Source organism: Molossus molossus, unplaced genomic scaffold, assembly GCF_014108415.1.
Source record: "Molossus molossus isolate mMolMol1 unplaced genomic scaffold, mMolMol1.p scaffold_m16_p_23, whole genome shotgun sequence".
NCBI lineage: Eukaryota > Metazoa > Chordata > Mammalia > Chiroptera > Molossidae > Molossus > Molossus molossus.
The window spans coordinates 14,386,823-14,407,118 of record NW_023425359.1 but is presented as its reverse complement, the minus strand read 5'-3'; the positions used below and the strand labels follow the sequence as shown (position 1 = coordinate 14,407,118).

At 54.4% G+C, this 20,296-nt stretch overlaps 1 protein-coding gene across 2 annotated transcripts in view; it reads right to left on the bottom strand.

The window, feature by feature from the left end:
• Positions 1 to 19,549, bottom strand: part of TMEM63A (transmembrane protein 63A) — a 30,348-nt gene extending 10,799 nt beyond the window's left edge. For both annotated transcript variants that reach the window (XM_036277473.1, XM_036277474.1), the window contains exons 1-15: positions 19,485 to 19,549; positions 16,143 to 16,322; positions 14,527 to 14,717; positions 12,711 to 12,790; positions 10,046 to 10,112; positions 8,824 to 8,861; positions 5,836 to 5,978; positions 5,098 to 5,149; positions 4,615 to 4,723; positions 3,707 to 3,777; positions 3,352 to 3,432; positions 2,991 to 3,114; positions 2,772 to 2,905; positions 1,378 to 1,515; positions 518 to 671 (exon numbers count right to left, since the gene is read on the bottom strand). In XM_036277473.1, coding sequence (XP_036133366.1) covers positions 518 to 671; positions 1,378 to 1,515; positions 2,772 to 2,905; positions 2,991 to 3,114; positions 3,352 to 3,432; positions 3,707 to 3,777; positions 4,615 to 4,723; positions 5,098 to 5,149; positions 5,836 to 5,978; positions 8,824 to 8,861; positions 10,046 to 10,112; positions 12,711 to 12,790; positions 14,527 to 14,715 — 1,380 coding nt within the window. In that variant the 5' untranslated portion in view covers positions 14,716 to 14,717; positions 16,143 to 16,322; positions 19,485 to 19,549. The remainder of the gene's footprint in view (positions 1 to 517; positions 672 to 1,377; positions 1,516 to 2,771; positions 2,906 to 2,990; positions 3,115 to 3,351; positions 3,433 to 3,706; positions 3,778 to 4,614; positions 4,724 to 5,097; positions 5,150 to 5,835; positions 5,979 to 8,823; positions 8,862 to 10,045; positions 10,113 to 12,710; positions 12,791 to 14,526; positions 14,718 to 16,142; positions 16,323 to 19,484) is intronic.
• Positions 19,550 to 20,296: the final 747 nt, after the last annotated feature.

The window sequence follows — 20,296 nt, the reverse complement described above, 5'->3', positions numbered from 1 at the left end:
TCTGCTTATGGTTTAAAAACACAGACATGATTATATATGTCATTTATACCTCAATAAAAATATTTATTTATTTAAAAATAGCACAGACAGCCCTGGCCGGTTTGGCTCAGCGGTTAGAGCGTTGGCCTGCAGTCTGGAGAGACCCGGGTTCGGTTCCCGCTAAGGGCAGGTACCTCGCTCGGTTGCAGTTTGTCCCCGGCCCTGATTGGGTCGCATGGGTGGCGACCACTCGATGTGTCCCTTTCACGTCAATGTTTCTCTCTCTATCTCTCTCTCCCCCTCCCTCCCTCCTACTCTATCTGAACAAAATATCAAAAAATGTCCTCGGGTGAGGATTAAAAATAAATAAATAAATAAATAAATAAATAAATAAATAAATAAAAATAGCACAGACATGAGCTGAGCAACATACCACCTGGTTCACGGTCCCCCACATCCCTTTCCCCTCCCTCCCCCACCCGCCATACCCTATGGTCACCAGCCCTCCTGGGATGGGCCTTGCAGAATGGTCACTCACATTCAGCGCATGGATGGGTTTGGTGACATTGAACTTGTCGATGGTAGAGAGGATGATGGAGGGTGTGGTCAGAAAAAACAGCACCACGAAGAGAGTGAAGTTGATGCCCAGCCATTGGAACCACCAGCGGAGGCCCTGGATAGAGAGGTTCTTCCTACAGAGGAGAGGACACAGGCCTTGGAGGCTTATCTCCCAGGATCTGGCCACCCACGCACCAACAGTGCCCATGGCTTAGGTGGGTCAGAAGGTCCAATTGAGGCAAGTCAAGAGATTAGCCTGAGGGCTCTGGCTTAGAGCTCATTTGGACCTGGGAGTACAGACAAGTTCTCTGCACTGACCTTCAGCTACAGGAATGGCAAATTTGAGGCCCTATGAGCTCAGAGGGAAAAGTTATTCACTGCTAACTGTTGAACTGATATATTTTAGATCTCTAGGGAGAAAGAACATTATTAAAATTAATTTCGTCCGGCTAGTGTGGCTCAGTGGTTGAGTATCAACCCATGAACCAAGAGGTCACCAGTTCGATTCCCAGTCAGGGCACATGCCCAGGTTGTGGGCCTGATCCCCAATGAGGGGCATGCAGGAGGCGGCCAGTGGATGTTCTCTCTCATCGATGTTTCTACCTCTCTCGCCCTCTCCCTATCTCTAAAATCAATAAAGAAAGAAAGAAAGAAAACAAACACTTTATAAAAATAAATAAATAAAATTAATTTCAACTTTTACTTTACTCTTTTAATGTGTCCCTCAGGCTAACGAGGCAGATGACACTTGACTTAAAGCTACATTGTCCAATTTAGTAGCCATGGGACATATGTGGCTACTGAGCATTGAAATGAGGCCTTTCTGGGCCTGGGGCTCACCAGCAGATGTCCTCGGGGTAAGCGGCAAAGGTGACTGTCCACTTGGAGATGCCGAGCTCTTTGCTGTGGGAGGACGGCTGGGGCTCACCTTTGCACCGAAGGCCCTGACACTTGCAGGCGTTGAAGTCTCTCAGGATGCTGCCGGGAAATGAGAAAATGGCCCGGGCCCAGGTCACCTGGCGCCATGTACATACACAGTACACAGGGCTGAGTAAGACCAGGAGCCCCATGGTGCAGGACCTTCGCTTTATTAATTTATTCTAATTCATGCTACAAGAGAGAGAACATGCTTGGCACACTATGCGGAGGACTTTGTTTAATCCTCAGAACAACCCTACAAGCCAAGGATTATTATTCCTATTTCACGGATAAGGAAACTGAGCTCTCCGAGTCAGGTCCTGCGCCCCATGTGTCTGCCTCCAGCTCCCGTGCCGTTTGCAATGCTCCTTACTCTGCTCCCTGCTGGGGTCCTGCTGCCTGTGGCTTCACCCTTCACTTCTCTCACTCGCTGCCCAGGCCCCAGGGTTGTTATCAGACCACATCATATGAGGCGTGTTCCCATTCTGTTCCAAGATTTCCCTCCCCAGGACTCCCACCTCCACCCTCGCCAGCTCCCTGGGTCCTACTCTTTCCCCCTTTGTCTCCCACAAAGTACCCACCAGCCTCCCTACTGCTGTCTGAGAACATTCTTCCTCCTTCTGCTGGCCTCCTCCTGGCCCTAGCCTCACATCAGGGTCCACATTCCCGGGAGACCCTTCCCAGGGTCCAAGATGTCCAAGGCAGGGAAGGCAGGGACCAACTGCTTTCTGCATCCCTCTCTTTCCTCACCCCTCTGCTGCTCCCAAGGCGAAATGACACCGAGACACCAGGCACGAGGGCGCTTTATGAGCTAGACCCCCGGCAAAGGTGCATGATGCCAGCCCCCTCCCCAGGGCCAGGCTTCCTGCAGCAGAGTGCCCTGGAGCGCCCAGGGGCCGGCCCCCACCGCTGTCCCGTGTAGGAAGATGGGGAGCCCATGCAAGGAAGAAGAATGTGTGGTTTCAGAGCGGCGATCTGAAGCAGGGTGGGATCTATCCCACCTGGCGGAATGCTGGGACTTAGAGCCTATGGGCCCCCCGGGGCAGCTGGTGCAAGCCCAGGGGCCAGGCAAGGCCACATCCACACAAGAGGGTCTCACCAGAATCACTCGTGCCCAGGTGTCACACAAACATGGGCTGGGCTCAGTGAGGGAGTCAATGTGATAGCTGCCTCCCCAGCCAGACCTGGAGGAGATGAACATGCCACCAACAAAGCCCAGCAGTGGGACTCAGCGGCATCATCTCTCCCCAAGAGGGACCGCAAGGTATCTGGACAGGGACAAGGGAGTCAGCCATGGAGGGGCCTGGGACACTCACTAGGTGGCCATGGACTTCTCCTGGAAGGTGACGAAGGCCATCCCCAGGGGCCGATCCTGAACCCTGCACTCCTCCTCCGTGATCCTCTCCGTCAGCCTGTCCTTCATGCACGTGTAGTAAGAGATGGCGTCCTCCTACCAAGGACACATCCCTGTGACGACGTGGCCCTGTGCAGGGGGCAGCGAGACCCCGGCGCCCAGTGCCCGGCCCGGGCCTCACCTGCTCACAGCCCTGCACTTCACAGCAGCAGAACTGGCCGCAGGGCTTGGGGTTGATGAGGGTCCGCTGGCCTGTCTTCACCTGCAGGTTTGTGTAATAGTTGAGGCTCTTCTCAGACTTTTTTCTGCAGGTGGGGGCGGGGACAAACTTCAGACTCACAGTCCTGAGGCCCAACTCCACATCAGTCACCACCAGAACTGAGAGCTCAGCTTTCTGAACAAGAAAAGGGCAGAGCCCCCCTCCTCCCTTCCCTGCTGGGGATCCGAGGCCATCAGGGAAAGAGGGTGGGCGTCTCAGAGGGGAAGGGTCCGAAAGCTGCAGGCCAGCTCGACCTGTGCGTGCCCGCCCGCCGCCCCCTTACCTTTCCTTGCACAGGTAGATCAGCTTGGCCACGTTGTAGCACAGCTGGACCTCCACCACCTCACACGTGGGGTACGCGTCTCTGTGCCCGAGGCGGGCCGGGGGCAAAAGATGGCGTGGGAAAAGAGAACCCCCAGGCAAGGGAGACCCCCCCTCCAGGGCTAGCAGAGCAACCGCGCTGCTAATTCCTGTGCCCACCGAGACCATTCCTCTTTCAACACCCGCGGAGCCAGCGCCAGGCAGCCGTTAGATGCTCATGTGGCAGGGTCTCGGGTCGCACCAGGTGCCCAAGTGGAAGACATAAGGCGCTCACCCAAGGTGCTTGCCCATGGGACTGTGGGGTCCCACCTGCTCACCGGAAGTGGCTCTCCACAGTCTCCTTGGTGGCATGTCTGGGGAGTCCTGTGACGAACAGGGTCCGCCTCAGCTGCGGGAGAAACACACAGGAAGAAGTCACCAGGACAAGCAGTGTCCGGTGCTCCTTCGTGGCCTGCAGAGCCCGGACACGGTGCCTTCTTCCCAGCTATACAAAGGACATTCCCAAAGAAGAGCTCCGAGCCTTCTTTGCATGACTGGGGACTGAGAAAGAACCCAGAGAGGGGGAGTGACTCAAATAGGATCACACAGCAGATCAGAAGAGGACCCAGGCCCGGAACTAAGTAACAGAAACTGCCCACTTCCCTTCCATCAATATATGGGTTGCAAAGAGAGAGGGGACTGGCTACCTTCAATCTGAATGTCTTAGAAGTTACTTAGAATCAGTAGCTACAAGCCCATATACCCCACAAATCTAAGGGCTAGTTGGTTTAATGAGGGGAAAATATCTAAATCCTAAAATAATCTATCAGAACAAAAATTAAGACAATACCAAGCCAGTATGGCCAGTATGGCCCAGTTGATTGGAGCTTCGTCCCACACACCAAAAGGCTGCAGGTTGAATTTCCAGTCAGGGCACATACCTAGGTTGTGGGTTTGATCCCTGGTCGGGGATTGGTTGTACAAGAGGCAACCAATCAATATTTCTCTCTCACATCAATGTTTATCTCCACCTCTCTCTCTCTAAAACAATCAAACATATCCTCGGGTGAGGATTTAAAAAAAAAAAAAAGATAATGCCAACTTTGAGTGCAAGTGTGCAAGCCAGGTCCACAGGGGGCCCTCCTGAAGCTCACTGCTGTCATGCTCCTGGGGAACAGGGGGGTGCCATTCCTCTCCAGCCCCAGCTGGACCCTCCCCAGCGCCTGCCCCACCCCAGCTCACTCACCAGGCTCTCTTCTTTGTACTTGATGGACTGGGTGTGGTGCCGCATGAAGCCCAGGGTCAGGAACAGGTAAATGACCGCGAAGATGGTGTGTAGCCAGAGCAGGTCATTGCTGAGGGGACACCACCTGCTGTCAGGGTGGGCTCCCAGGCAGGGGGCAGGGATGCAAGGGGGGATTGGCGACCTTCAAGGCACTGAGCTGAGGGCCCATGACTTCATCACAAGAGGCTGCATGGCCAGTGCCCCCTTAGCGAGCCCCGTCCTGACAAGAAGCCCAGACACATGGGCCCTCCTGGTTTCCTGAAATCCCCTCCAAACAGCAGCTGCTACTGGCATGTCCGTGCCCACAGCCCGCCACACACATTGCAAAGGGGCCTTGGACATTAGCCTGCCCCTTTGAGCTACCTCTCGCCTCCCCTGGCTCCAGGATGGGCCCCCTCCTGGGTCTCACCCACCAGCGCCCTCGTAGCCTCCACCCCTACTCACTCAGTCTGTAGGTTTGCTATCGTCGTCCTCCCAAAACTGTAAGGGTCTTTGTCTGCAGAGAAGCACAGACAGATACTTAGCTCCAGGGTCACACTGGGGAATGGGAGGGGGCACCGCCAGCCTTGGCTTGTGCAGCTCTGAGGAGGGGACGGCCAGACTGCCGAGGACAGTGATGTCCATTCAGTTTACCCCAACCGAGGCCTCTGCTTTACCCCCAGGTGCTCCCTGACAACTCCACCCAGCACGGGGGTAAAGTCAACATCTAAATTCATCTTGCTTTGAGATTTTTGTGACATTTCTTGAGAAATCTGGAAAGATCCCAAGCTGTTCCCCAAACCAAGGCTGGGAATCACCGGGCGGAAGAAGCGGAATCATGGGGGGCGTTCCAGAGGCTGGATCCCCGCGGCTGCTTTGAAACAATTCCCAGCTCTGCCTTTGACTTTGAGCACCACAAACATCTTCCAGATCCACCGGTTGTGGCCTCGTGATTGTGGGCAGGAAAAATAAAACATCCTAGGAAGCCCCTGATTCTATCGATCTTGGGGGGTTTTCCTCCTACTTTGAACCAGAAATTGATATTAGGGGTCCCAGGTTTGGGGTGGATTTTCAAAAACTCCAGTAAGTCACCCTGAGACCTTCTCACATCTGAATGTGAGCATGAATGCCCCACAATGAGCCCCTTTCCCTGGGCCTGATGCTCTTCGTGGGCCCAACACAGACGAGGACAAGAAGAGTTACCCAGCAAGTCGCCCGAGAGGTTGACGGGCAGGATGACGCACAGGGACAAGAAGCTGACCACCGCCAGCAGGAAGATGATGTGTCTCTGGAAGGACAGGTAGTGGATGGCGTCCTCCCCACACCACTCCAGGATCTGGTCATCGCTGGTCAAGAAGACACACACGTGGAATCTTAGTGAGCGGTAGTCCAGGCTGGGCGCTGGGGGCCGGGCACACACTGTCTCAAGACCATCCCCTGACGCAGGTCTAATTCTGTCTCCACTGGTTTACATATGAGTAAACAGAGGCATGGAAAAGTTGCATAACTTACGATCGCATAGCTTGTAACAGAGGAGCTGTGATGAGAACTTCGGAGCCTGGCCTCTGAAACCTACACCTGACTCCTGGGCACAGGAACCTACTACCTCTCCTTCTGTGTCTCTAGAAACACTGGTGCCCACATATGTGTGGGGGTGACAGGTAGACACAATGATCCCACAGCCCTTTCCTGCCTCTATGAACAGAGCCACTGGCGAGGGGCTGCTGGGAACCTCCTTCTGAAGCTCACGGCCCGATCCTGCTCATCCCCCTCGGCCAAGCTGGGAGAGAGAGGTAGCGACGTTGCTTAAACATGCCAAGGCCTGGTTCGTCCTACTGCCCCGGCTTCTCCTGAGCTCCTGCCCCGCTCCGCCCTTCCCAGCCTCAGTGCTATATTTGGAGGTTCTGGGTCATCTGGGGACCCAGAAATTTCTGGATTGACAGCCAGACTTCCATGGGAGAGGAGTGTCTCCCTCGTCCCCAGTCTCCTGATGGGGTGGCACCCTGAGGGTCCTGCTTTGCACTCCCTGGGAAGAGCTTGGGGAAGCTGAAAAGGCAGGTCTGAAAGGTGCGGAGCGTGGGCTTGGCAGTCAGACCCCAGTCCAGCTCGGCTACCGCCTGAGCGGTCATGGGACTCACCTGAGGCTGGGACTCACCTAAAGCAGGGGAGGTACTACCTGAGAGCTACCTGGTGCCTTAGCAGGGGCACAAGAAGCCACGAGGATCAGGCACCCGATGCAGCGCCTGGCACCTGTCCACACCCAGAAGCAGGCTGGCGAAGGCTACTCCCCTTCGCTATTTACACAGTTTTGGAATTAACGACACTGTTTTCGCTTTGAAATAAACTATCAAAATGCACATACTTTTTCACAGTCCGTGCTTACTAAACAAACACTGAAGATTAAAACCAACAACGAGCAATGTTCAGGACTGTTTTTCTGGAGACGCTCTTCTGATTCCCCTATCTTGCTGGAAAGAGGCAATTCAGAAGGAAACTGAGAGGCCTCTTTAAATGTCAGCTGTAATATTGGCAGGGAGCAGCTGTTAAAATTTAATTGCAACTTAAAAAAAGTCAAAGGGTAGCCCTGGCCGTTTTGGCTCAGCGGTTGGAGCGTTGGCTCGCGGACCAGAGTTGCAGGTTCAGTTCCGATCGGGGCGTGTGCCTGGGTTGCAGTTCAATCCCTGGCCCTGGTCGGAGTCATGCAGAAGGCAGCCAGTTGATGTGTCTCTCTCACACTGATGTCTCTCTGCCTCTCTCTCTTTCTCTCTCCCTCCCACTCTGTCTGAAAATGAATGGAAAACTATCCTTGGGTGAAGATTGGGAAAGAAAAAAAAAAAGTCAAAGGGTAGTCCTTTCCGGGGCTAGAATGGAAGAGAAAAACACTGGGAGTCGAAATGCAAAAACATGTCTGATATAGCAGTAAAATGACAAAGCAGAATACACAACTGCACCCACATGACAGCCCCCCTCAGTGAGAAACCAGTGTCCCCAAGGGAGGGCTGTGGGGACATGAAACAATGAAAACAATGGCCATGGAGAGGAGAGTGCAAATTTGTTGAGCCGTTGCTAGTTAGCATGAAAATGATGAGTCCCAGTTTCTGGTTTAGCCTCCCTGGGTCCAGGCTGAGAGCAAGGTCCACAGCCCAGGGGTGGGGGTGGGGGGCCTGAGCCCTGCCCAGCAGTGGCCATGGAGAGTGGCTGACCAAAGAAAAACATGCCATGGGCATCTCTTAGAGGTGGGGTTATGGGAGACTTAAATTTTCTTCCTATTGATTCTTTTCTGTATGTGCTCAACTTTTTGCACGATGTATGCTCTACTTCCAATATAGAAGGAAACGTGTCCTGGGACCTGGTTTTGTGGTGGGTATCTCTGCCTCTCCCACCTCTGTCCCTCCCTCCCTCCCAGAAACCCCTTCTCCCACTTCTTCCTTCTCCAGACCAGGGTGCACTGGCTTCTTCTATAGAAACTCTGCCTCCTGCCAGTTCCCCTGGGAACAATACCCCCCGAACTCATATAACATGTATGAATTAGGCAAAGCAGATGTCATCCTCAGCATCTTTTTATAGTTGGGGGAACTGAGGCCCAGAGAAAGGGACTTAACCCAGTGTCCTGAAACTACCATATGTCATCAATTCTAAGATGCTGTTTTCATACTTCAGTGATCATAGCTGATTACGGCTTAACGGGCAGCATTTTCTCATTCAATGTGCCTCTTACAACGATGGCTTCTTGGAATGGAGTGTGGCAGCAGGTGGCAGAGCCCAGACTCACACCTCCGCGCCCTCCACCACTTTGGAGATGACTGATCAGCTCACAGCACCAAGCACCTCTTCTAGGATTTCTCTCCCCAGGCTCCAAGTTTTGAAAAAAATGAAAACTTTTAACCTGATGAGCTGAATGCATCAAGCAGTCACTAGTTCTCCACTTTTCGCTAGTTCAAAGACACGTAAAACTGTCTAGAAGGGCTTCCATTCCAGTATACCCCTGTTAAATACAAAGTAGATGTACTTCCTGCCTTAAGCAAAGCATGCGCTTTAATCAGCGTGTGCAGGGGCTTCCTGTGTTCTCAGACCCCACGTACTGCTTTGAACTGGAGCTGACAAAGTACCACAGAGACCCTACCTAGGACACACACATGCACACGTGCGCACGCACGCACACACACACACAGCTGCCCGAGCTGTACTCACTGCAGACGGAAGATTGCGGTCAGCCAGGGGCAGCATCCCTGCAAACAAAGAGATCAGGAATTAGCTTCAAGCATGTCTGACTTTGGGAGCAGATATCACCATTGCCTTGGACATTAATAACTATCTAACCTCCTCTTGTATAAAGACAGCACTTTTGCCCCAAATTCAGCAAGACACCCCTTGTCCCAGGCATGACAGAGTCTGCATGCTCCCAATCCTTTCCAATATGCACTCCATGCCTAGAATTCTTGCCAAAACCTCTCAAATTTGACAGTCTGTAGAATTACACAGGCTCCAGGGTCAAATCATGAAACTTGAATCAACGGCTGAGGAGAACTCAGGGCAGCTCTGGAGAAACTGATATGAGTTTCTGTTTGTTTCTAAACGACTGAGTGCGCCCGGCCGATATGGCTCAGTGGTTGAGCATCGACCCATGTGCCAGGAGGTCACCAGTTCGATTCCCGGTCAGGGCACATGCTGGGGTTGTGGGCCCGATTCCCAGTGGGGGGCATGGAGGAGGCGGCCCGTCGATGTTCTCACTCATCGACATTTCTATCTCTCTCTCCCTCTTCCTTCCTCTCTCTCTAAAATCAATAAAGAAAGAAAGAGAAAAAAACCCTCAAAACGACTGAGTGAGACACGAGACAGAAAAGCCTGGCATGGGATTTAGAAAGGGAAGCGCCTGTAGGTTTTATTGTCCACTGATACTGAGAGCTGGGCTGTTACCCAGCCTTATTTGTCTTTATTTGAAGACAAACATTTGCTCATCATTCACTTGGCAATTACTAAGCACCTATTACAGGTGTCAGGTGATAGGGAACAGCACTGAGGAAGACCCGGGTCCTGCCCACACTTGGCCCTGCCCACACTTGGCCCACAGACTAGCAGGCAAGTCAATAATTAGCTGTCACACAAAGCCCTAAGTACGATGACAGGGACAGTGCTCGGACCACATGGGGATGCCACAGCACTCTGCCTAAGAGTCCATCAAGTCTCAGGAGCCTGGGCAGTGCAGCTGCCATCTCTCCGGTGGCATTTACAAAGTCCAGGTGGCTGTCAATGCAGAGAAGAGCCCTTGCCCAATCTGCCACGCAAGAGCCAGGGTACGAAGTGAGCACCTGACCAGGGGCACCACTGTCCTCTCCCCAAGGCTGGTCCCCCGTACGCCGCCCCCCCACCCCACCCCACAGGCCACAACCACAGTTGTCCCTGAGATACCAACCAGATCACTTTCAAAGTCTTGTGGCCCTACGGAGGACAGTGACGACGATCTCTGGAATCTGGATTCACTAGAAACACAAAAGGACAAAAACTCAGATAATTCTTTTTAAAAATCTAACCCAGTCGGTGTGGCTCAGTGGATTGAGTGTTGTCCCATGGACTGAGGATGGCCTGAGAGGTCCCAGTTCAATTCCCGGTCAGGGCACATGCCCAGGTATTGGGCTTGATCCCCAGTAGGCAGGAGGCAGCTGATCGATGTTCCTCACATCCATGTTTCTCTCTCTCTCTCCCTCTTCCTCGCTCTAAAAAAAATCAATAAAAACATTTAAAAACCAAATAAATAAAATCTAAAAATGTATGTACAGTATCTTGCTACTTCATGGAGCTCAGGACCAAAGCTACTAGCCCTCAACGGCCGGGACAAAATATAACTCGCCCTGTGGAAAATACAGACAAGGGCAATGTCTACCTGGGTGAGTGACACATAAAACTCTTATATTACAACATGGGGTCAGGACACCCTTGACCCTCAGCACTACGACTGGTTTACCTAAAGTGCTTCAAAATGTTGCCGATTTTCAAGATATTTCCCAATATAGCAAGAAAACTTGGAATAAATGCTGTATTTTATCAAATCTAAGGCACCACTGGTATAAGAGGCATAATTATGAACCACGAAGAATGAAAAACTGCTACCATTTCAACTATAACCACCGATAATAATAAGTTGCGTTCTAATTTCAGAGACAAGAAAATGTCAGAATGCACATTTTGGAGTTGATGAACTCTGGCATTTTATACTGTGGCATTTTAATCGGCTCTTTTCTTCCGAGTAGCCTGTAAGAACTCCCCGAGTGCTGTGAACTGAAGGTGTTTGCATTTTTGCTTCTATCTGGGCTCCACCTTCCCACTCCTAGTGGCATGAGACACCGTGAAACTTCCCTTTCAAAGCCTTTCCAGAGAACTGTCTCATTGGGCCTTCAGGAAGCCTGCAGGGAAGAAAGAGCAAAAGGAACCCCCCCCAAAGTTTGGGGACTCGTGCTCAGCCCCTCCTAGGGGTGAATGTCCCCAAAATGCATCAGATATCCCAAAAGGTTTCCCTAACAGTCTAAGGCTCCAACACAACTGAAGCAAGAGGCCCCCCACCTTACCCCAAGGTTAACACCCTCAGGCTTTTGCAAATACCAGAGCAGAGACTGCGGAGAAGAAGGTCCATTTACACATGTACCCTCGCCCCTCCCACAAAGACCACATTCAACACGGGGCAGCCTGTGGAGCAAGAGTGGAGGGTCTGGCCCTGGCCAGGCTGGCTCAGCAGTTAGAGCGGCCTGCGGATCAGTGAGTCGCAGGTTCGATTCCGGCCAAGAGCACGTACTTTGGTTGTGGTCCGTCCCGTGCGGGAGGCAACCAGTTGATGTGTCCCTCTCACGTTGATGTTTCTCTCTCTTCCTTTCTCTCCCTCTCTCTCCCTTCCACTCTATCTGAAGATAAATGGGAAAATATCCTTGGGTGAGAATTATTTTTTTTTTTATTTTTTTTTTTTATTTTTTTTTTTTTATCCTCACCCAAGGATATTTTTCCATTTTTTGTACAGATAGAGTGGGAGGGAGAGAGAGGAAGGGAGAGAGAGAGAGAAACATCGACGTGAAGGGACACATCGAGTGGTCGCCACCCGCACGACCAACCAGGGCCGGGGACAAACTGCAACCGAAGTACGTGCCCTTAGCGGGAACCGAACCCGGGTCTCTCCAGACCGCAGGCCGACGCTTTAACCGCTGAGCCAAACTAGCCAGGGCGCTTGGGTGAGAATTTAAAAAAAAAGAATGGAGGGTCTGCCTGGTGATAGCAGAGGGGCACTGGGCAGCCTGGACCAGTCGTGTGTCTTCCATTCACTCCCTGTTGACACAAGATACTGGATAGGTGACAGCCAGCTGGAGCTGGACACGCCACTGGTGCACTCGAGAACTCATTTCCCCCTTTGGGTGATGTGAGCAGACAGCCCTCGGCGCCCAGGATGGAAGGGGAAGGACCCAAGACCTGTAGTTCGTAACTGACTCATCCAGGCCCGGCTGAGTTAGGGCCTCGGCCAGCCCGAACCCAGAGGGTCAGGAACAGGTCCTCCACGGCCTGCAGCCCTTCCTAACCAGGCCCAGGCCTGCGCTAATTACTTACAAGAAGATACACTTGAAAATATTCAAGGTCAGAAAGAAAACTGGCCTCCTGTAACAACAATTAATTAATAAAAATTTTTTTAAAAAGAAAGAACGAAAACTAGCCTCCCCCTCAGTTGATTTTGAAAGCCCGAATTATCTACAGGAACAAGATTTCCTTCTTAGCCTGAAGCCTGCAAGGTTCGTGGCCACAGCCAGGCCACAGCCCCAACAGAGAGCTGGGCGTGTGGGCACAGTGACAGTAACAAGGCTGGCCTCATGGGTCTGCGGTGTGTGCAGAGCAGACAGACACAACGTCTGGTACAGACCTGGCGAATGTACTCAGTGAACATGATGTAACACCAGTATCGTGTGTGGGTCCTTCCTGGTGGGCTTCCCAGCGCCCAGGCCACCCCAGTTCTCTCTCTCTCTCTCTCTCTCTCTCTCTCTCTCTCACACACACACACACACACACACACTAACTTGCATTTGAGGTAATATGTCTTTTTTTTTTACCTGCCAGCTTCTGACACCAGAGCAATGCGCCCATAATCCCAGAATCGTCTTCTTATGATGGAAAACAGCAATATTAAAAACTAAAAGTAGAAAAGAAACCAAGTGAAAGCACATCACATGGCTTCTCATGAGAAGAGACAACTGTCTATGGGCACAGCACACTTGCCTAGATTCAGCAGGGTAGAAGGGCCCGGAGGTTATCCAAGCCCAGAGAGGGTGCTAAGCGGCCCAAAGCCACACAGCTCAAAGGCCTGATGCTTTGCTCACCCCCTCCCCCAGGTCTTACCACTTGTTCCCAAGTCACGAAGGCTCTCCCGCTGGCCCTGAGCTTGCCCTGGCGCCCTCCTGGTCAAGCACCTTGGCCCTGTCCTTGGCTAGCCGGGCAGCCTCAACAGCCGCGACCTTACTCAGCTCTGACCTGTCTTCAGGGCCCCTGAGCAGGAAGATGTGGCCCCACAGCAGCCCTGGGGAGCAGCTTTACTTTCCTCCTTCCCTTTACGGAGAATTTCATTTTTAATTACAGAATCAAAACAGCAGAGCACTCGGGCTGAGCCAGAAGTTGGCGACGTACTTTCAAAGGCAGTGAGTCACGTTGCAGGACAAGGCGCTGCTCTGCCAGGCCCTGCCCGCTCTGCCCAGCTGCTGCCTCCTTGGCCACGTGATGTGGACACTTCCCGTGAGGCCAGGTTTTCCCCCCCACCATCCCCAGCTCTTCTGTGACCCCCCCATATCTTCCTGCCATAAAAATCCACCCCACTCCCCAGCACACTCCCCTGGACAGCAACTCTGTGCTCTCAACCCACCTTCTCCCAAACAGACCACACCCAGCCCGCCTAGGGTCCCTGCCCATCCTCCCTCCACAGCCTTCTCACCTGGCCCAGACTCTCCTGTCCCTGAAAACGCTGCATTACAGCTCCAGGGCCACCCTCCTCCATGAACCCCACATCCTCAGATCCACCCCCACACGCCTGCCCACTCTTCCCTCTCAATCTACAAACGACCACGGCTCCACCACACGGGTGATTTGGCGCTCAAGGAACCCTCTTCCATTAAAGCAACATGAAGCACGCAGGTTCCTACATCAGCCCCCCCAGGACCAACAACGTAGCGAAACTCGAATGCACACATTCAGACCTTAGTCCCAGGGACCAAACTGGAAAGAGAAGGAGGAAGAACTCCCCCACCCGCATCCTGCAGACAGTGTTTTTGCCAGCAAACATGTTTGATACTTGTCTCTTTCCCTTGGAAACTGGGACCCTCATGCTACCCTAACTCCCCCTCCCCCACCCCCACCTAGGCTCTGTCCCAAAGGCATCCCAGGGGGTCTTCTCCTCTGCTCCATCCCACCCCACTGGCTCACATGGTCTTCTCTACATGTTAGGAGGAGGCATCAAGAGGGACCAACCGTCTCATGGATGTTTGTGAAAAGAAGGTGCCCCTTGGCCCAGTAAATTTCGCCTGGCCAAGGCTGAGTCCATATAAGAAAGAAAAATGGCCTGTTTCAAATTGGGGGGTATCCTTGGGAACATAACAGACTAACTCAGTGATAAGCAAAGGAACAGTGACCTGTGCTCTTTCCATACCTTGTCTTATATAATCTTCTCTAAACTCTCTGAAGTAAGAATTATTAGTTCCATTTCAAAGACCAAAAACCTGAGGCCCAAAATAGCCATGTAACATACTCCGGTAAGTAGCAGAGTCAGGATATAAACCCAGGTACGTCTGGCTCCTCGCCTGAGTTTCTCAGAAGGCCCTGGGTGGGGGTTTAACTAAACAAATAACTGGGGTGGGGGGACATGGTGCACAAAGGTCTTACCAGGAAGCAGCTGACATCTATGAGCAAAACAACAGGGATGCCACCGAAGGGGACCCCCTGGAGCACCGTGCTGTTTTTGGCCGAGTTGTAGCAGTAGGAGTCATTGGGATGGTCCCTAATGCCCAGTCGGTCCCGGCTGGACACCGCCTTGGACTGCCACAGGTCCAGGAACGGGGAGTCAGTCATCATGCCTGTCATCCGTGAAGAACAGGACCAAGCAGACGGTCAGAATGCAAACTCCCCTGTAGTGTCCCCAGCCTACTGGCAGAGCCAAAGCTGGTGTCTTCTCCAGGGCCTGGTGCGGCGCAGGAAGCAAGGGATCGGGGAGAGGCAGACACCAGACCCCCGCGTACCAGGCAAAGTCTACAGAAAATAGCTCCATTGTGGGAACAATCCTAAGGGTCAGATGGATGGGGCGATGGCTCATGCAAGACACAGCTGGCAGCCTGCCCAGAGGGGGGAAACAGGAGGAAAGAGAGCTGCTGTGTCTGCCTGCTTAGGAGGTGCCCAAGTTCCTCCAGCCTCCAAAACTACAGCTGGCACGGTAACTCCCGCGGGAGCCACTGGAAACTGAGGCTCAGAGGCTTAACAACCTGCCCCAAGATCAAGGAGCTGGTCCTGGCAGAATCAGGTCTCAGACCCAGACTCCTGACTCACAGATGCCACATCTCTTTCTACTCTTCTACGCTCCCACACCAGCGGGCAGACAAACACGTTAGTTCAGTGCGAGATTAAAGGCCTGGGAAGGGGCAGCCAGAGAGAAGAAGTGAGAACGGAGGAGAGAGCGAAGGGGGTGATCCAGGGTGAGAATGCAGACAAAGTCTCAGGACTTCCACAGGGACCCTGAGTCACCCACTGAGCTCCCCCGACTCCGCCCTCTGACCCCTGCACTTCTGAGTACCTTTGGTCTAAATGGAAGGCCTAAAATGTCCAAAGCAAACATTGTCCCAGGCTAGCTGCTGACCTCTCCTCTCCTGGCTCCCGGTGCCCTTGGTGAAGCTAATGAAAAGCTCCAGTGTGTCTCCTGGCACCAAAGGCCCCGGAATTAGTGCCTCGCTTCGGCCTCCTCTGTGGCTGAAGAGCCAGGAGACACACTCAGCAAACCCTCCCTCCGGCCTCCACCTTCCCAAACCTGGTTGAACCGGATTCTCAGGGGATTTCTACTGGGTCTGGTCTCTCTACCTGGTACAGGGACAATAGTCTTGGGGACAAGAAGAAAAGGTACAAGGAGCCCAGACAGAAGTCTGCGCTCCTGATCATGCTGGCGAGTTGTGTGCTGGCCGGGGTGGTCCCCAGTTCTGACCCTGGGACTGCTGGGCTGGGAACAATCTCATACACACAGAAGTGCAGGCAGGGGGAGGGGGAGGCATGTGGCGGGTCCCCGTTACGGGAGGATTCCCCAGAAGACCAGGTCACTTTCTCACCACTATGCAACCTGGAGGGTGTGGTGCCAGAGCCATGGAGTTGGTGGCTCTGAACAGAGTCACAAAAGCTACCTCTGGGAGACAGATGGTGGCTTCCCTCCTTTAAACCCCACCCAGGGGCACCATCCAACCAAACACCCCAGCCAGAGGCTGGGAAGCCAGGCCTGCCCCTCCTCCTGTCCCCACACTTACCAGACGCCAGGAATGTGAGGACTGTGGATGAGACCCCGGGCGAGGTCCTCAGCGGCAGCTGGCTCTGGGGAAAGCAGCCGTAGCCCTGGCCACCTCCCGAGCTGCTCCGGGCCCACCACTCATTGCCTGCAGGGCTTTCCTGACCACAGGGTCATGGGCCACCTGCCTTTACAGACTCTCCTGAAAGACACAGACAAGCAGTCATGTGGAAGCAGCCTCTTCCACGGCAGTTCTGGCCTGAGACCCTCCGGCACACGCCCCCCACTCACACCTGCCCGACGGCTCTGAACTCAAATGCTCACATGGACTCTCTGGGCACCCTCCTGTCCTGGCCTCTCCCCCAACTCAGCACTGGTTCTAGACCCACACTCCTCTGTGCCACGCACTCCTTCCTCCGCACCCAGCATCCGCCGGGGCTCCAGCCTCTCCCCGCTTCTCCTATGGCTCGAGGCCCTGCTGGGCCCAGGGCAGTGGTTTGCTCCCCACCCCCACCCCAAGCACCGGAGGCTGTGGGACTCTGAGTTGAGGATCTCATCTGAGCCCCAAGGGTGGCTGCAGCCAGGGACAGGGCAAGACAAACAAGGAAGGCTTGAAAAGTGAAGTGGTAAGAACATCCTCACAAAATGCTCACAGAGGGAGCACTGTCCCTGGGAAGAGGTGGCAGCTGTTGTGGGGTGCTGGGGGCGGGACAAACCCCGCCAGTGCTGCTTTATGCCGAGCTCTGGGGCAGCGGAGGCCCCGTGGAAGGAAGACACTTCCTCTTCCTCCTTTAGCCCAGTCATGCCTCCAAGCCCCTCTCCTCCTGCCAAACAGGATCCCTCGGCGGGGGGTTTACAAAGTTTGATAAGAAGTCAGTGAGGTCAGCCAGCAAATACTGCCAGCCTGGGAGCCTGTCCCACCAGCCCCCTCCAGGTGACGTGCCCGGGTGACAGCACGTCTCTCTCAGACCTCTGAGCGCAATTGTGGCTTGTCCCTGCCTGTTACACAGGTAAAGCCCAGATTCTGCTGCGACATCATAGTCCCTCCAGGGCCAGCATCTCTACATCTTCCGGAAAAAGCACCTTCTGAGAGGGTAGCCCTGTTAGGCTGAGAAGAAGGGAGACAAGGAGAGAGGGGACTCGGCTAACCGTGATCAGGAGTAGCTGGCTCGGTGGGTGAAACACTGATAGTTCTAGGCAGGGGCCGAGCCAGCAAGTAGGCCCTGTGGTCACAGGAGCCCTGTCTGACCGCTACCTTCACAATATTCGGTCATTCAATATTTGTTTGATACGCCTTCCCGAGAGGTCTGTATTCATCATCTCATTCCTAGCCAAGACTCTGAGTGCAGGAGAGCCAAGGATTCCTGCTGAGCCGGGTCCGCAGCAGGTGACTCAGGCCTCCGACTCAAAGTTCAGTCCCTGTGCACCCCAGAACCTGACTGTGGTCAGTGGGTCCAACAGCTGTTCTCCAACCTGCCAATGAAGTCAACCACCAATGCTGAGCTGGCAGCAAGGACTGGCCCCTGTAGCACACCTGAAGATCTCTGTTTCTTCCAGAAATACTGACAGAATGCAGCAAGAAGTGCGTGAACATTATTGGCTCTCACAAGAAGGCTCTGTACCAACTCAAGGTATTTTTAATATCACCGAATCTTCGGACTTGGTTACGACTATAGGACTACAAGCAGCCCTTCTGCCACAGCAGCTAACTCATCTAGAGCAGGGATGGGGAACCTTTTTTCTGCCAAGGGCCATTTGGATATTTAGAACATCATTTGTGGGCCATACAACATTATCAACCTAAAAATGGGCCTGCTCTATTTGGTCAGGCGCGTGATATTAGCTGGTATTGATTTCTAGGGCCTTATACAGCCCGTGGGTCGGATGTTCCCTGCCCCCATTCTAGAGGCAGAAGAAGGTTGCAAAGTAAACACAAACTTCTCCTTAAAGTCACCAAACAGGACCCAGGAACCAGGACAACTGTTGACCTCCACATATGTCAGCCCTGGAGCTGTGATGAGAGGCCAGTGCAGCTGGCATTTACCAGAACAGGCTCTGGAGTTAGGGTCCCAGCGCCATGTCTCTTAGACAAGTGGGTTGCCCACTCTGTGCCTTGGCTTCCTTCTCCATAAAGTGGGGATGATGATGTTTCTCTTGCAGGGCTGATGGGAGGCACACACCTGAGACAATGCCCATAAAGCACTTGGCCAGCCCTGTGAACATTCAAAAGCCATCTGCTTTTAAGTCTCCGCCAGCCAATGGGAAAACAGCAGGACCCCATCTGATGTGTTCCCTGTTAGAGCCCAGTGAACAGCCAAGAGAGACCTTTGTCCCACCACTAAACAAGGTGTGTGTGTGGGGGGGGAGGGGGGACAGGCGGCCTCTGCTTCTGTTCACATTCACCTCAAGGCAGAAGCCCACTTCAGGACTCTGACAGGGGTCTGAGGAGGGGAGAAGAGGGAAAGACAGTGGGGCTTGCGGAGGGAGGAGGGAAAAGCAGTAAGGGATGACCTGAGTCCTTCCCCAACCCTGAGGGAGCCAAAAAGGTCCAGGATGCTTCCCACAGGCCCCTTGTGTCCACTGGACCTGGGACTCCTGAGCACAACCCACTGGCTTAACCTCAAACCCTCAACACTGCAGGGGTTGGGACACAGCTGCACAACTTCAGGGTGGAAGGAAGCTGCCAGATGATTTGGTCAACCACAATGGGGATTCCTACCCTTGTGGGCACCGCCTGGGGCTGAAATATGGAGGCCACCCCAGAGTCTCAGGTAGCCAGTCTTATCAGGTACTGGAACCTGGGTGGTTCTGGATTCTCAGCAGAGTTCTGCCCACTCTCCCCGTCCCTCCCCCAAACTCCCGGCCTCCCTCCTGGGGACTCCACCCGGGCTGTAGGAAGTGGTGACCGAGGCGCAGACAGACCCAAGGTGGTTTCAACCTTCCCACCGGCTGGGGACACAGACGCCTGGCCCTTTCCCAGGCCTGCCACGCATATCGTTCCAGAAGGAAGAGCTCCGAGGCTGAGCTCCGGGTTAGGCTGGGAGGTCGGCATCCAGCTGACAAATCTCCAAAGACGGGAGGGACAGGGGAGGAGTTGGGTAAAAGCGCAGAGCTAGAGCCTCGGGAGGAAAGTCGGGAAAAGCTGTCAGGGAGTTCGGGGGAGCGCGGGGCTGTGCGGCTGCGGCGGGGGTACTGACCCTCTGCTCCCACCAGCCGGCTGGGAAGTGGGGGCTGCGGGGTTCCAAGGGCCGTGCCCGGAAACCTAACACTTGACGTGGCACCCCTGCGCAGAGCCCAGGTCCCTCGCGTTTGAGAACGACGGAGGGCGACATTCCCCCTGCCCAACAGCCCCTTCCCACTCTACCTGCGGCGGGGGTGCAGCTGGCGCGGCGCGAGGACGCGGTCTGGCTCCACCTGGCCCCGCGGAGCGCCGTCCCGAGCACTTGAAAGTTACAAAGTGAAACTCCGGCGCCTCCTGCACATGCGCAGAGCGGCGGCCACTGCTTGCCCAATTTGCAGCCGCCGCCGGTGCGGGCGTCCACACGGAGGCCGCCGCCCGCGCCCGGGCCGTGCGCCCCTTGGCGGTCCTCGGCCTTTGGCCCCGCAGCTCACGTCCAGGGGCCGAGGAGGACGTCGCCGGGGCGAATTCCGCTCATCAGGACCCCTGCATGTCCCCATACCCCAGGCACCTGGGGAGACCCCGGCCACGCACAGGTGGTCGCGACCCGGGGAGGCGCTGCGAGAGCATTCGCAAACCTTCGTGTCCTCCCTGTTTTGCACTTTATCTCCTCGACGGCTCCTAGGCCGCCCCGGGGAGTGGGGGGATCTCGGCTGGGCTTGGCACGTCTGCTCTGGGCAGGCTAAGGCCACCAGGTGCCGCTGCAGAAGGCTGCAGCTCCCCTGCCGCCGTAAGGGACTGATTCAGGGACCTCGGTGTAGCCCCAAACGGAAGTTACACGGGATTGCCTAGGCCCAGGCTGCCAGGGTCACCGATCTGGCCCAGCTCGCTGAGCGCGGCCTGTCTCCGGGCCTGGGTACCAGGCTGCCCTCCCCAACTAGACTGTAAACTGGCCGAGGGCGCTGAAGTGTGCACTGGGCAGGGCACAGGACTGGGCTCCGTGGGGACGCGCGCTCTGTGCGACTGGAGAGCCCCGCCTGCCTGTCTGGCGCGCAAAC